At 49.1% G+C, this 15027-nt stretch overlaps 1 protein-coding gene across 1 annotated transcript in view; it reads right to left on the bottom strand.

Moving 5' to 3' along the window:
* Positions 1–3637: 3637 nt before the first annotated feature.
* Positions 3638–15027, bottom strand: part of SP2 (Sp2 transcription factor) — a 16974-nt gene continuing 5584 nt past the window's right edge. The window contains exons 2-6 of the mRNA XM_010843144.1: positions 13222–14196; positions 10423–10735; positions 8936–9110; positions 8516–8709; positions 3638–4867 (exon numbers count right to left, since the gene is read on the bottom strand). Of these exons, the coding sequence (XP_010841446.1) occupies positions 4767–4867; positions 8516–8709; positions 8936–9110; positions 10423–10735; positions 13222–14196 (1758 nt within the window). The 3' untranslated portion in view covers positions 3638–4766. The remainder of the gene's footprint in view (positions 4868–8515; positions 8710–8935; positions 9111–10422; positions 10736–13221; positions 14197–15027) is intronic.

Raw genomic sequence — 15027 nt, 5'->3', positions numbered from 1 at the left:
AGAGCTGGGAGTGGGGAGCCTGATGCCTGAGTTTGGGAAGTATGAAGTGGAGAGGAACGATTTAGCTCAGCAGGATGCCTTTAGGTGAGCTGGGCGGTGAGTGAAAGTGAAATTGCTCAGTCGTGTCCAACTCTTTGCGACCCCATGGACTGTAGCCTACCATGCTCCTCCATCCATGGGATTTTCCAGGCAAGAGTACTGGAGTGGGTTGCCATTTCCTTCTCCAGAGGATCTTCCCAACCCAGGGATTGAACCTGGGTCTCCCACATTGTAGACAGACGCCTTACCGTCTGAGCCACCAGGGAAGGTGCTATTCTTTAAAGTGAGGGCATGTTGGAGCAGAGGTTTCAGGGAAAGATGAAGTCGCCATCAGGCCTGTTGAGTGTGAGGGTTTAGGTTGAAAAAGCCCTTCTGAAGCTGGGGGAGAGGTCTAGACTGATGGGATGGTTTAGGTGTCATGAGCCTCCAAGGTTGCACTTGAAGCCATAGGGAAGGATGAGAATGTCTGGGAAGGGAGGGGAACCTGGGGGAGTTAATGATGCTTGTGCAGTATAGCCCCCAGCTTTCCAGGGAACCAACAGCAGGCTGAAACCAACCCCAGGTTTACTGGGGGCCCAAATCTCAGGAATTCTCTGGCCCGGCCTTGGGTGAACTCAGCCTGGAGCCTCAGAACGCACAGAGGGTGCTCTGTTGGCAGATGCCTGAACCCTGAGTGTGGTTACCAGGGGACCCAGAGCGGGGTGCAAGGAGGCTAACCCTTACCCAAGTGTCCCACTTGCGGTTATGGGGTTAACCCCTCATGTGATCCTTTTCACGTGCTCACGGGCTGCTTCCCAAATATGTCCCTTCGTTTTCATATGTGTACCCCATGAGAAGCTCCTTCATGGGAAGGACTCCTTAATGTCCGCAGCTCCTTCCCACAATCCCAGCCAGGAAATGCTAATGTGTAATATTTATGCATAATCTGCTTTTCTTAAGCTTCTCTGAACCTGGTGAGTGGAGCTTGGGATTTTGGGCATCTGGTAGGACTGGAGGGATGTTAAGGTTTCCAAGGCTGAGTGAGCTCTGGGGCGTCTATCTTAGCCCCAGCACTGAGTGAGCCACAGGAGCGGGAGGAGGCCTGATGGGGTCTCAGAAGGCCCAAAGGACATGACCTTGTGGCTCCTTAGTTTTATTTAGGACTCCTGGTCAATTGTCTTGGCCTGACCTGTGGTCATTTATTTCCTCCTGCCCAGGATCCCAGTGAACAGGTATCTAATGCTCGTCTCCAAGCCCTGATTCTCTGCTTCTCCCTCCATTCTTTGCTTTCTTTTCACCCACACTCCTGTTCTTTATTCCATCCTCCCAGGCTCACTTCCTGCTCTTCTACTCCCTGAGGGCCCCTTCACTAGGAAACCCAACTGTCACCTGTCCTGAGATTATTGCAGTTCCTTGAGTAGCAGTTCCCAGCCCCAGAGACCTTGGTCAGATCGCAAAAGGTCCCTGACCCCCAAGTTAGATTCCCTGAATCCACCACCATCTAGACCTCGGCCATGAGCCCCTGATGGGTCCAGTGACCTGAGCTGCTGCAGGTGGCTCCCATCATTAAACTCAAGTGCGGGGCCTCAAAGGGTAATTGTCAAGATGGGCTTAGTAGTTTGAAGGATGCCTGAGGTCTACTTGCTGGTTTAGTTAAGAAAAAATCGTGCCCGATGTGCCTTCAGGAGAGGAGCGTCTTTCCCAGACCCCTTTTATTCAGCCTCATAATCCTAGTATCTGGGATGGGTGAGCTGCAGCATTGAGCATCACTGAACAGACAAGAGAGGTGGCCTTGGAGCACTGGACCCTGGGCGGGGAACTCCGACTGTGTGACCCCCACTCTCACGCTGCTGGGGGTGGCCTGATGGGGGTGTCATTTTCAACCAGGGCCAATCAGGTGTCCTGGGGAGGCCTCTGGCCTGGAGTGAGCTTGGGCTGCATCACTCTAACAGTCCCCACCCCTGCAACTCTTTTTTTTTTTCCCACCCCTGCAACTCTTAAGTCTCAGTAAGGGATAGATTGAAGCAGATGAGGCCTAATTACCACTGGGTCTCTCTGTTCTTTCCTCAGGCCATTAGCCATGCCAGGCAGAATACATCTTCCTGCTCCCCTTCTAACTCAGGCATCCCATAGGAGGTAGAGATGATCAGGTATGTGTCTCACTGGAGAAGGGAAACCCTGAGTGACAGCATGCTGTTCTGCCCGTTAGGGACTGGCACCTCATTTCCAAAGGATGCCGAGGAGTCAGGTCAGCTTCCACCCTTGAAGCATAAACCACAGTTCCCAGGAAAGGGTAGTTCTTTGTGCCTGAGAGCAAAGCCGGTGGGGAACATGTGGCAGAAAGAGATCAGTTGTTAACATTCCCCTTCTTTCCGCCAGTCCCAATCCAGAAGACAGTAAGGCAGCTTTCTGGTCACACACTCCATGCTTGAGAGTGGATGAATATACCTCATGTCTTCTGCCTCCTGCCAGTGCAGTGATGAGAGGTGGGGCTGCTGGGCTAGGTAGGAGGCTTCATGTCAGGGATGTCAGTAGTGGGTCTGGTATCACTCAAAGGGCTTAAGTATGCTTGTTGGACGGGCCTCCCTACCTTAATAAAGAAGTCATCAGGGCAGAAAAACCTGTGATGCATCTTTTTATTTCTTCAGCTGATTTGAGGGTGTTCAGGCTCTAAAGACAAGGTGTTTGCTTGCAAAAATGCAGGCTGCTGGTGGCAGAGGAAACTGAGTTAAGGCGGTGGAGAGCTCCAAGCGAGCCCTGCCACTCCTGCACAGAACGCTACCATGGCTGGATCCTTCTGAGGCTGGTTACGAGGAATTGTTGATGTAAGAAGAGCACATACCGTTCTCTATATGCTTGAGAACAACTTGTCTCTTCTCCTTCAGGCCAGATGCTCTTCAGGCCCTTCCTAGGTTTAAACACAGGTACTGAACTGGCTCTAGTCTCAGCCTGCCTACCATCACGAGGCCGGATCTCCTCATAGCCTTGCCCCATCCCCACCCCTCCAAAAATTCAGATCTGCAGTAAAAACCAAAATTAGCCTGCTGCCTTCCCTGGGGTGCTGGGGTGAGGGGATAGAAGAAAAACAGAATCTGTGGCCAGGGTTCTCTCTTGAGCTGGGTTCTGGCCTGGCCCTCCACTCTGGGAAGGGGTCTTGGGGAATTGTTTTCTCCAGATTCTTTAGCCTTCTGCAAGTGACTGAGGTGAAGTCCTTTTGGGTTTCTCTCCCAAGCTTCTTATTAACAGGCTCGGAGGCCAAAGCTCTCCTCCAGGGGTTGGAGAGTTGAGTGGAGGAATTCACATGCTGGTAAGGAAGGCATTGCTATTGACTTGAGCCTGTGGACAGAGTCTGCCTGCTTTGATCTGGGCAAAACCAGGCAAAACAAAGCAGAAACTCCTGCACCAAGCCCAGCCCTCTGGAGTCCCACCAGGTGGTCTGGGGGCTTGTGCCAAAGCCAGGTCCATGTGGCTGAGGCCCTTTCTGGGCTGCGTCCTGGATTTGCCAAGGGCAGAAGGGCAAGGCCCCACCCTGGTCCCAGTGTGGATTGCTCTGAAGAGACCAGGGCTCCCTTCTCAGGATTCCCTGCTACCAGGGAAAAGACAAAGGAAGCTGCATTGCCAAGTTGCAGATTTTGCCTCAGGCAACTAAATTTATTAGCAAGAAAAAATTTTTGTCAGCCCAGCGCTGACCAACAAAGTACATCGTTAATAAAGGATAACAAATCTGTCACTTAATTCATAAAACATACCTCAAGCAGTTACAACTAAAAATAAAGTTGGATTTTTTTTTTTAATTTAAAAGCCTCAAAAATAACAAGCAATATGTTTTTAAACATGTAGTAGACACAATTGTCTATTATACAATATACACTGTACACAAGTAGGGCTCGGGCTGGTCAGGGTGGGGGAGATGATGGGGAGAGGGAGGAGGTTCAGGATGGGAAGGTGTTTCATCTGAATCCAGATTTGAGTTGAAATGCTGTGTCATTTAGAAAAGAGAATTGCTAAAGTGAGAAAAAAAATTCATATGCTCATCATTGCCCCCCAAAAACCCTAAACTAAAAGCAGGCATGGGGGAGGTGAGTAGCAAGGACAGGAAGAAGGGAGCAATTAAATAAACGTCTTTAAAGCACACACACTACACAGTGTTCATCATCGGAAGTAGAGTATAAGGCAACGCTCTCCATAGAAAAAGGGGGATCAGGGAGTGGGTGGGTAGCTTTACTTTTAAATAGAAAGTTGGAATGTGCTGGAGGAGAGTCAGGGTGGGGTGGGGCATGTGGAGTGGAGGCGGATGGCTGCCAGTGGAGCCCTGGGTGCAGGGCCCCGGACGTCCAGGCGCCCGCAGTGGCCGAGGGGGCCAGGGAGGTACAGGAGAGGGAGGGGGCATGGCACGATGCGACTCCGGCAGTGTTGGGGGGAGGGGGCTCGCTTTGCTCCTCGACGGAGTGAAATTCATGTTTTTCCTTTGGAAATAAGGGTTCCCACTCGTCCTGATTTAGAACGTCTCATTGGGCATGGCCAGTGTCCATGGTTTGGGCAGGCCAGGAGCTTGTGGTGAGAGGGGAGGGCCAGGGCGGAGCCAAGGGGCTTCAGAAGGAGGTGCATATGGGGCAGCAGAGCCCCTTCCTGTGGGGACAGTCGCACAATAGGAACGGGGGTTGAGGCGGGCCCATGACAGCGTGGGCCTCCTTTCTGCCAGAGGCCCAGGCAGGTCTGCATCTGTGGGGCCTCTGCCTCAGTTGGCCTTACAAGTTCTTCGTGACCAGGTGGGTCTTGTAATGCTTGGTGAGGTGGTCACTCCTCATGAAGCGCTTCTGACACTGGGCACACTCGAAGCGTTTGTCCCCTGGGAAGAGGAGATGCCTGTCACTCACAGATATGTGTCCCTCTGCCTAACCCCGGCTCAAAGCCCTCTCCCCTCTGACCTGCCAGCCTGAGCACTAACAGCCCAAATCACACCCACCAACCAGGCTGGGTTAGCTACTGTTCTGAGTATTGACTCTGAGGCTACAGAGGGTGGGTGAGACCTGCCCCTCCTACTGGCCTCGCGTCCCAGGCCCAGGCCACGTGTCTGCTCAGTGGGAGCATCTGCCAGAATAGCAGTTCTCAAAGCATGTGCTGTGGACCACTGGAGGCAGCCAGGTTTTAAGTGGTAGATGGATGAACATTTTTCTACTTTATAGTTTTGTATTTATTTGTCAGTACATTAAAACACTTAGTTATGGTCTCAAGTCTGTGATGTGAAAAGTTAATCCTTCATTGGACATAAAAGAGTAAAAATAGTGAAATGATTTAAGGAAAATCATTTGTTAAATAACAGTAGGAAAGCTGGGAGCCAGAGGGCCTGGGCTGAACCAGCTCCACCAGTCACTGGCTATGTGACCCTGCGCCCGCTCCATGCCTCAGAAAATGGGCAAAATCATAGTACTGTTCGCATAGAGTCGTATGGCAATTAAATTAGTTAATGAGAAAATGTCTAGGAGATTGCAAGACTGAACATCAACATCTTAGGAATCAGTGAACTAAAATGGATGGGAATGAGTGAATTTAATTCAGATAACCAATTCCTTAGAAGAAACAGAGTAGCCCTCATAGTCTACAAAGAGCCCGAAATGCAGTACTTGGGTGCAACCTCATAGACAACAGCATGATCTTGGCTTGTTTCCAAAGTAAACCATTCAACATCACAGTAATCCAAGTCTATGCCCTAACCACTGATGCTGAGGAAGCTGAAGCTGACCAGTTCTATAAAGACCTACAACACCTTCTAGAACTAACACCACAAAAAGATCTCCTTTTCAGTATAGGGGTGGAATATAAAAGTAGGAAGTCAAGAGAGACCTGGATTACAGGCAAGTTTGGCCTTCAAGTACAAAATTAAGCAGGGCAAAGGCTAACAGTTTTGTCAAGAGCACACACTGGTCATAAGAAAAGACCCTTTTCTAAGAACCTAAGAGACAGCTCTATACATGGACATCACCAGATGGTCAACACCCAAATCAGATTGATTATATATTCTCTGTAGACAAACATAGAAAAGCTCTATACAGTCAGTAAAAACAAGACCTGGAGCTGCCTGTGGCTCAGATCATGAGCTCCTTATTGCAAAATTCAGGCTTAAATTGAATAAAGTAGGGAAAACCACTAGGCCATTCAAATAGGACCTAAATCAAATCCCTTGTGATTATACAGCAGAGGTGATGAATAGATTCAAGGGATTAGATCTGGTAGACAGAGTGCTTGAAGGACTGAGGGTGGACGGAGGTTTGTAACCTGTACAGGAGGTGGTGACCAAAACCATCCCCAAGAAAAAGTAAGACGGCAAAATGCTTGTCTGAAGAGGCTTTACAAATAGCTGAGGAAAGAAGAGAAGCAAAAGGCAAGGGAGAAAGGGAAAGATAAACCCAACTTAATGCAGAGTTGCAGAGAATAGCAAGGAGAGATAAGAAGGTCTTCTTAAATGAACAATGCAAAGTAGAGGAAAACAACAGAACAGGAAAGACTAGAGATCTCTTTAAGAAAACTGGATATATCAAGGGAACATTTCATGCAAGGATGGGCACGATAAAGGACAGAAACAGTAAAAAAGGACAGAAACAGTAAGGATCTAACAGAAGCAGACAAGATTAAGAAGAGGTGGCAAGAATACACAGAAGACCTATACAAAAAAGATCTTAATGACCCTGATAACCATGATGGTTTGATCTTTCACCTACAGCCAGACATCCTGGAGTCTGACATCAAGTGGGCCTCAGGAAGCATTACTACAAACAAAGCTAGTGAAAATGATGGAATTCCAGGTGTGAGGAGATATTTAAAATCTTAGAAGATAATGCTGTTAAAATGCTGCAGTCAATATGTCAGTAAATTTGGAAAACTAGGCAGTGGCCACAGGACAGGAAAAGGTCAGTTTTCATTCCAATCCCAAAGAAGGGCAATGCCAAAGAACGTTCAAACTACCGTACACTTGGGCTCATTTCACATACTAGCAAGGTTATGCTCAAAATCCTTCAAGCTAGGCTTCAGCAATATGTGAACTAAGAACCTCTAGATCTACAAGCTGGGTTTAGAAAAGACAGAGGAATCAGAGCTCAAACTGCTAACCTTTGCTGGATCATAGAGAAAGCAAGGGAATTCCAAAAAAAAAAAAATCTACTTCTGCTTCATTGACTACTACTCCTTTGACTGTGTGGATCACAACAAACTGGAAAAATTCTTAAAAAGATAATACCAGACCATCTCACCTGTCTCCTGAGAAACCTATATGCAGGTCAAGAAGCAACAATTAGAACTGGACAGGGAACAACTGACTGGGTTCAAAATTGGGAAAGGAGTACAACAAGGCTGTATATTGTCACCCTGCTTATTTAACTTACATGCAGAGTACATCACATGAAATACTGGGCTGGATGAATCACAAGCTGGAATCAAGACTGCTGGGAGAAATACCAACAACGTCAGATATGCAGATGATACCACTATAATGGCAGAAAGTGAAGAGAAATTAAAGAGACTCTTGATAAGGGTGAAAGAAGAGAGTGAAAAAGCTGGCTTAAAACTCAACATTCAAAAAAAACTAAGATCATGGCATCCGGTCCCATCACTTCTTGGCAAATAGAAGGGGAAAAAGTGGAAGCAGTGACAGATTTTATTTTCTTGAGCTCTAAAGTCATTGCAAATGGCGACTGCAACCATGAAATTAAGACACTTGCTCCTTGGAAAGAAATCTGGACAGCATATTAAAAAGCACAGACATCACTTTGCCAACAAACGCCCATCTATTCAAAGCTATCGTTTTTCCAGTAGTCATGTACGGATGTGAGAGTTGGACTATAAAGAAGGCTGAGTGCCGAGAAATTGATGCTTTCAAATTGTGATGCTAGAGAAGACTCTTAAGAGTCCCGTGGCGTACTAGGAGATCAAATCAGTCCTAAAGGAAATCAACCCTGAATACTGGAAGAACTGATGCTGAAGCTGAAACTCCAATATTTTGGCCACCTGATGCAAAGCACCAACTCACTGGAAAAGACCCTGATGTTAGGAAAGATAGAAGGCAAAAGGAGAAGAGGGCAACAGAAGATGGGATGGTGAGATAGCATCACCGACTCAATGGACATGAATCTGAGCAAACTCCTGGAGAGAGTGGAGGACAGAGGAGCCTGGTGTGCTGTAGTCCATGGGGTTGCAAAGAGTCAGACATGACTTAGAGACTGAACAACAACCACAAAAACATGCTTGGCACAGTGCTTGTTAAATAACTATGCAGCTATGGCAGAAGTCATCAAGGCATGCAGTGCAAGTGACCTCACTGTGGGAAACACTGTGAAAAAGGCAAGGCTTGTGAGAATCTCCCAGGTAGTCCTGCACTGGAAAAGCAGTCTGTACCCTGCGCTCAGTGGGGCAGTATACCGTGGCCAGGCCAGAAATCTCCACGTTGCTGGTGGGGAGCTGACATGGGGTGGGTTGGAGGGCGCTGCAGGGGAGGGAAGCAGACCTGTGTGGGTGCGGGCATGCCGCTGGAGCTCGTCGCTCCGTGTGAACCTCTTGCCACAGAAGAACCAGTTGCAGACAAAGGGCCGCTCGCCGGTGTGCAGGCGCACGTGAGCCCGCAGCAGGGACGTCTTACGGAAGGTCTTGCCGCAGTCGGGGATGTGGCACACGTGCTTCTTCTTGCCCTGCTCTCCAGACCTGGGAATTGGGTTGAAGGTGGGGTAGAGGAACAAGCAGAGAGAGTGGGAGGTAGAGATGGGGCAGGACAGGATAGAGAGAGGACGTGGGGTCAGGCCGGACAGCACAGGAAGGGGAGGAGGCCAGGTGGCAGGAACTGCTGCCTGTCCCCTCTCTGTGTTCCAGAGAGGGCTTGGGGAACAGGGCACACGCTGGGCTGGCCACCTGGCCAGTTGCCTCGAATTACCTCTTGTCCCCGTCCTTGCAGTTGGGACACGTGCAGGCCATGCGGCGCCGCTTTTCCCCAGGCTGGGTCTCTCCAGCCAGGGCCTGTTCCATCTGCAGCTGGATCTGGGTGGGGCTCAGCCCACTGATGGTCAGGTTGTTTCCAGATACATTCTGCACAGTCAGCTGCTGCTGTCCTATGGGAAGGACGGGGGCAGAGTTTAGGGTGAGGAAGCTGAAAGGTGCAGAGGAGGGAGCCTGACCCCTGTCTGGCCTCCTGCACAGGGTGAGGTTGAGAGTCATAGTGGCTAACAGTTTTCAGCCTGCTGTGTGCCAGATACCATTTTAGAGATCTTAAATGTTGGTGATGGACAGGGAGGCCTGGCGTGCTGCAATTCATGCGGTCGCCAAGAGTTGGACACGACTGAGTGACTGAACTGAACTGAAGCTTCATAAGCCCATGAAATAGGTACTGCTGCTGCTGCTGCTAAGTTGCTTCAGTCATATCCGACTCTGTGCGATCCCATAGACGGCAGCCCATCAGGCTCCCCCGCCCCTGGGATTCTCCAGGCAAGAATACTGGAGTGGGCTGCCATCCCCTTTTACAGATGAAGAAACTGAGGCTCACAGTCACACAGCCAGAACTTGTAGAACTTGGCTCTGAACCCAGTCATCAACTTCATAGTCAATGCCCAGAACCACCATGCTACACAGGCTGAAGTCACTTCCAGACACTGCCCACCTGGGTCTTATCTTGAAATGCTTTCCCAGAATCTCCTCCAGCTTTAGGTCCTTGTGAGACACCAACTCTGCTCCCAGAAAAGCATCCAGGAATTATTGTTCATAGAGGGAGAGACAGTGCCTTGCGCTCTGGAGTAAGTCAAGTCCCCCAGGACTTGCACAAAGCCATCAAAGCAGGGGAGTGCCTGCAGGTGAACTCCTCCCAGCTGCTAAACCAAAGGTGTAAAGTGCCCAAAATTCATTTGAAAGGATGAAGAGAGGAGATTCAGACAGATTCAACTACTCTGAATAGTGCCCTTCACCCAGCTAAAGAATGCAATGAACCATTTTTTGCTCAGTAACTAGTGTTTTATTAGCTGCAAGGTGGCTTTCATACTGAAGATATTACTAAATATTGCCACCGAACTGAGTGCCATACAAGCCAGTCTTGCTACCAAAGGCTCCCTTCTCTTCTATCAACCTTAAGTCAAGGCTTTTCTTCAAGTACCTTTACCCAGAGCCTCCCTTGAACATGTCTTTGGTCTGCACCAAACTATTTTGTACGCATATGTTAGCTGGAAAGTTTTCCTGAGTGCATCTTATGCTCGCCATCATATTCAAGGTCTTTAGCTGTTGGAAGGGCCAACATGTGTCTTAAACTATCTCACAAAGCTGCCATAAGGACCAAGGAACATGCTTCTGAGATGGAAGGGACCAGGCAAACATCAGGCCCATGTGTGGGACGCACAGGCACGCTGCCCACACCCCGGCCCAGGGGCCTTCCCTCACCGCCAGTGTTGGTGATGGTGACGGGCACGCCCTGGACCTGGACACCATTGATGTTGATGGTCTGCATGGCCTGGGCCGCCGCTGCCAGCTGTGCTGCGTTCAGGCTGATGATGCTCCCAGCAGGAGCGATCTTTGGCAGGGGTCGTTCTTTTCGGAGAATTGCAGCCGAGTGCTTTTTGCTGGTCCCACTCAGATGGGCAGCACGGGACGCGGGGCTGCTACAAGTGGTGGTGGAGGCAGTCGCAGCTGTTGCTGGGGGGCTGTCCTGGACAAGGACCGTCTGTACCTCACCAGAAGGCGTACGGATGTAGACCTGGGAGGGGCCAGAGAGAAAAAGTCAGTGCCCCCTGAGAGTCCTGGCACCTGCCACGTTTCAATGCAACACCATCTCCCTGCCCCAAGGAAGAAATGGGGACCTCTTTGTCCACCCAAGTCTTCTCCAACTAGCCCAGACCTACATTTGCCCGCTGCTGATGCCCAACAAACAGGGCTGATGGCATCCCTGTACTAAGCTGACAGATGTTATCTGCTGATTTGAAACAAAACAGTTTACTTAGCATAGAAAAATATAATGCCAAATCTCCCAACTGAAGAATTAGAAGGCAGCTAAATGATGATCTCACAAAAGATGCACTGTGAATGCTCTTCGAACAAATGAAAACAGCCTTTAGGAGATCCTTTTGCCACAAAGGAATCACTGGGGCAAGTGGTGAGACCTGAATGGAGTCTCTGAATTAAAAGTTAGTGTGCATCCTTGCTGGTTTTCTATGCTTGATGGTTGTGCTGTTGTTATATAGAATGTCCTTCTTGTGTATAAGAATTACACACTTTCTATAAAACATTCAGGAGTAACAGGGGCAAGATGGCAACTTATACTCAAATGATTTGTTAAAAAAAATTCTGCTATGATTTTGATTGGAGTTATTATTTTTTTTGATTGGGATTATTTTTGATCCTTGGATTATTTAGAACCAGATTTCTCAGTTAAAAGCAAACAAACCTCATGTTATCTATTATTAAGTACACATCTCATCCTCAATTTTCTGGTATGTGCCTGCTCCTTTTGAAAATCATTGCTAAAAAAAAAAAAATCATTGCTATTTTCTGCATATCTGAAATTTCTGTTACTAGAACATTTTCTTTCTCACAATATAGAGCAGAGTCCAACACACTTTTTCTCTAAAGGGAAGATAATACATACGTATTTTAGGCTACGCAGGTCTTGAGGTCTCTGTCTTACAGTGAATAACCACACAAATTGGCCAGATGTGACCTCAGGACTGAGGACTGTGAATCTCTCTCATAGAGAGTACAGTACACATTTTTAAAAACATGCATATCCTTTGACCCAATTTTAGGAATTTATTTAGTGATAAGATTGAAATTAGCCTAGAAGATCCATAGTTAATAGCTGGGTTTTAGCTGGATAACAGACAGTACCTCAGGAAATATACGATCATTAAAACATGACGTTGTAGCGCTAATCTTTCTGCACATGTATCCTTACTTCCTTAGGAGGACCCCGATTTTAAGCCCTGTCTCCATCAGTCTCAAGACCCGGAACCTTAGGGGAGAGAGGGAGGCACCTGGAGGCTGCAGCACCTGAGCAGTCTTGCCTCAGTTCTTCACCATCAAGGTAGGTCTGATAAGGGAGGCTCACACGTGCTACAACAAATTACACTGATTCATAGAAAGCCACTTGGCAGTGTGCAATATACCAGAAGGGAGGAGGCACTTAAGGGCAGGCCTCAGATTTCCTCCCCAGGGTGCTTCTTCACCTGCACAACTCCCTACTGTCATCACTCACCCCGATGCCCTGGTTCTCTCTATAGACAGCTGGATTATAAATTCCTCCATGGCAGAAGCTGGTTTTTTATATTCAAAAAGAAATCCTTATACAATTTTAACTGTAGCCCCTGCTACACATAACATAGTGAGCCAGGGTGGAATAAGGGGAAAAAAGTGTGGGTCTGAAATCTGAGTTGAATCCTGGCTCTTTATGTTGAATCCACTTATTTGTGCTCTATTAGATCTGGATATTAATAATTTCTCTGAGTTTCAGCTTCTCCATCTGCAACATGGGCCTAATCTCTGGCTTTTACTAAATTTACACAAAGTATAAACGCTGCCCTGCAGAGCCATATAAATTTGAATATTACAGCCCCCTAATAAATGCCAAAAGTAAGTTCCTGTTTAGGTCAGCATCACAGATGGATGTATCCTAAATGTTCCTGCTATAAAGCTAGGGAGGGGTGCCTCTTCTGAACTTTTGTCATTAACAATGATTAGCATTTTTCTCATTAGTTTTCTTACTTTATATCAAATTCTATGATTCTGACTAGAATTTTTTCACTCTTACTATCATTCTGAGTATGTAGTTCTAGAATAAAAAAACTTTTTTGCGGCATGTGGGATTTTAGTTCCTCTACAGGCATTAAACCTGTGTCCCCCTGCAGTGGAAGCAGAGTTCTAACCACTAGATTGCCAGGGGAAGTCCCTGAACTTTACATATCTGCCACCTACTCATCCCCCTACCAAAAGACTCCCCTAAACGAAGTTTTCAAAATATGGGTGTATATGCATGTTGTACTTGATTTCTAAAGACAAGCAGTATGTGGCCCTACAATCTGGCAGAAATGGGCCCTTACTACCCATCCCAAACGATCCTGACTCCCAACGCTGAGGTCAGATGGGAAGATGCACCAGCATCACCTAGAAAAGCGAGCCAAGTGGAACGGAGCATCAGCCATTTAGAGCTGAGGAGGAGAGGGAAGTGCTGCGGAAAGGTCAGCGTGATACCTGAGTAGGTGACGGCTCAGCAGCCTGGATCTGGAAGTTCTGGGAGGGCTTCTGGGGGACGGTGGGGAGTGTGGCGGACGCTGCCTGTACCACCCGCAGGGCCTGCTGTGGAATCTGCACCACCTGCTGCTGCTCGGCCTTGGGGGGCACCACCTGGACCTGCTGGACCACGGCTGGCTGGCCCCCGCCGGGGCTCTGAACAATGAGCAGGTTGTTTCCTGCTTGGATAATGTTGTCTGCGGTGGTCTCGATCAGCACCGTCTCCACCTGCTCGGCCACAGCCACAGGGGGCTGGGCGGCAGGAAGACTCTTCTTCCTGGCTTTCTTGTTAGTCTTAGACAGTGGGGCAGGGGGGCTCTCCGTGAGGAGCTGAGTGGCGGCCCCGGGGTCGCTGGTGTTCACGAGGTTGTTGACAGGCAGAGTAAGGGTCACATTGCCACCGCCACCTGTCAGCTTCACCACATTGGCCCCGCTCTGTGCCGGAGTGGTGGTCGTACTTGACTTCTGGACAGGGGCTGGCTTGATGGGGACGGGCTTGTGACTGGACGGGGACGGGGTGATGATGGCTTGGTTGGTGCCAGGGATGATCTGGATCTGGTTGGTCAGACTGGGCTGCACCTGGATGGTCTGAGGACTGCTGGCCTGGATCTGAGGGACCGCCTGGTACTGGATACTGGTGTTCGATCGGGTCCCTTTGTTGACCACGGTGGGATTCTGGATGGCAAACACCAGCTGCCCCCCAGGGTAGGACGTGCTCAGCTGTGACCCCTGAATCTGAAGTATGTTTCCCTTGGAGGACAAGATTCCAAAACTATTCTTGCTGGGGCTGAGAGGGAGAGGGGCGGGTTTGATAGGGACGAGTTTCCGTGGAGTGGGCTGGGGGGGAGCAGGAGGCGTCACCGCAGCTTCAACAGCTGGAGGGCCGATTTTGCTACATGTCGCGGCAAGCAGCGCTAAGGGAGATGGCTGGGAGTCCTGCAAAACACCAGGAGGAGACCAAGAGTGAGATGTGAGGCCTGCTGCCCAGGAGCCCCACCCTTTAGGATCCTCTCCTCCTGGCAGGCTCCTCCCCACCTGACGAGTGGGGTGCCAGCATCCTTCCCCCGCAGTTGTCCCAGTCTCCCCATCCCCAGTGGTTTTTCCACTGAGGAATTAACAGAGAAAAGGTGGAAAGTGTCCTTCTCAGGAAGGAACTCCCCAGAAGCACCCCTTGACAGGGTGAACTAGCAACATGAGCTGACCTCTTACTCCCTGGGCCGAATGGTGTCTAATGGGGACCTGGAATCACCCTCAGCTTCTAGATGGAGCTCTATTAGCCTCCACCCCACCCCAGCGATAAAGGATCCTTGAGTCATCAAGTGAGGAAGCACTGAGGCAGGGAAGGAGAGAAAGACAAGCGGAGGGGACAGGAGGAATAAACCCTTTGGAAAAGTGTTTTCCAGTGCTTGGGACATGACATTTTCGATGGAGGAGGGCTGCTCTTTCGAAGCTACAAGGAAAGAGCCTCTGGGGTACAGGGACAATCTGTTTTCCTTGTATGGTCAGTGGGGACTGGTGGAAGGACCTTGAGTTGCATCCTGCTTTTCCTCCTGACTCAACTGTTGCACCTTAGATGAGCTACCTTGGTTTCTTAGGTCAGAAAAAGTGAAAAACTGAACCCAACTGGTCTCATAGCCTTGGGGAGTTATAGTGAGCCAGCACAGAGCTTCAGTTGTGGTTTCATGTCAGCTTCAGCAAGTCCTTGCAGGCTAATGCAGCCCCCAACCCCCAGAGCCCACTGCCCACTCGCCTGGGTGGTAGAGGCGG

The sequence above is a fragment of the Bison bison genome, unplaced genomic scaffold, assembly GCF_000754665.1.
Source record: "Bison bison bison isolate TAMUID 2011002044 unplaced genomic scaffold, Bison_UMD1.0 scf7180017864180, whole genome shotgun sequence".
Classification (NCBI taxonomy): Eukaryota; Metazoa; Chordata; class Mammalia; order Artiodactyla; family Bovidae; genus Bison; species Bison bison.
The sequence above is the reverse complement of the archived record's forward strand: the minus strand, read 5'-3'. Positions and strand labels throughout refer to the sequence as shown.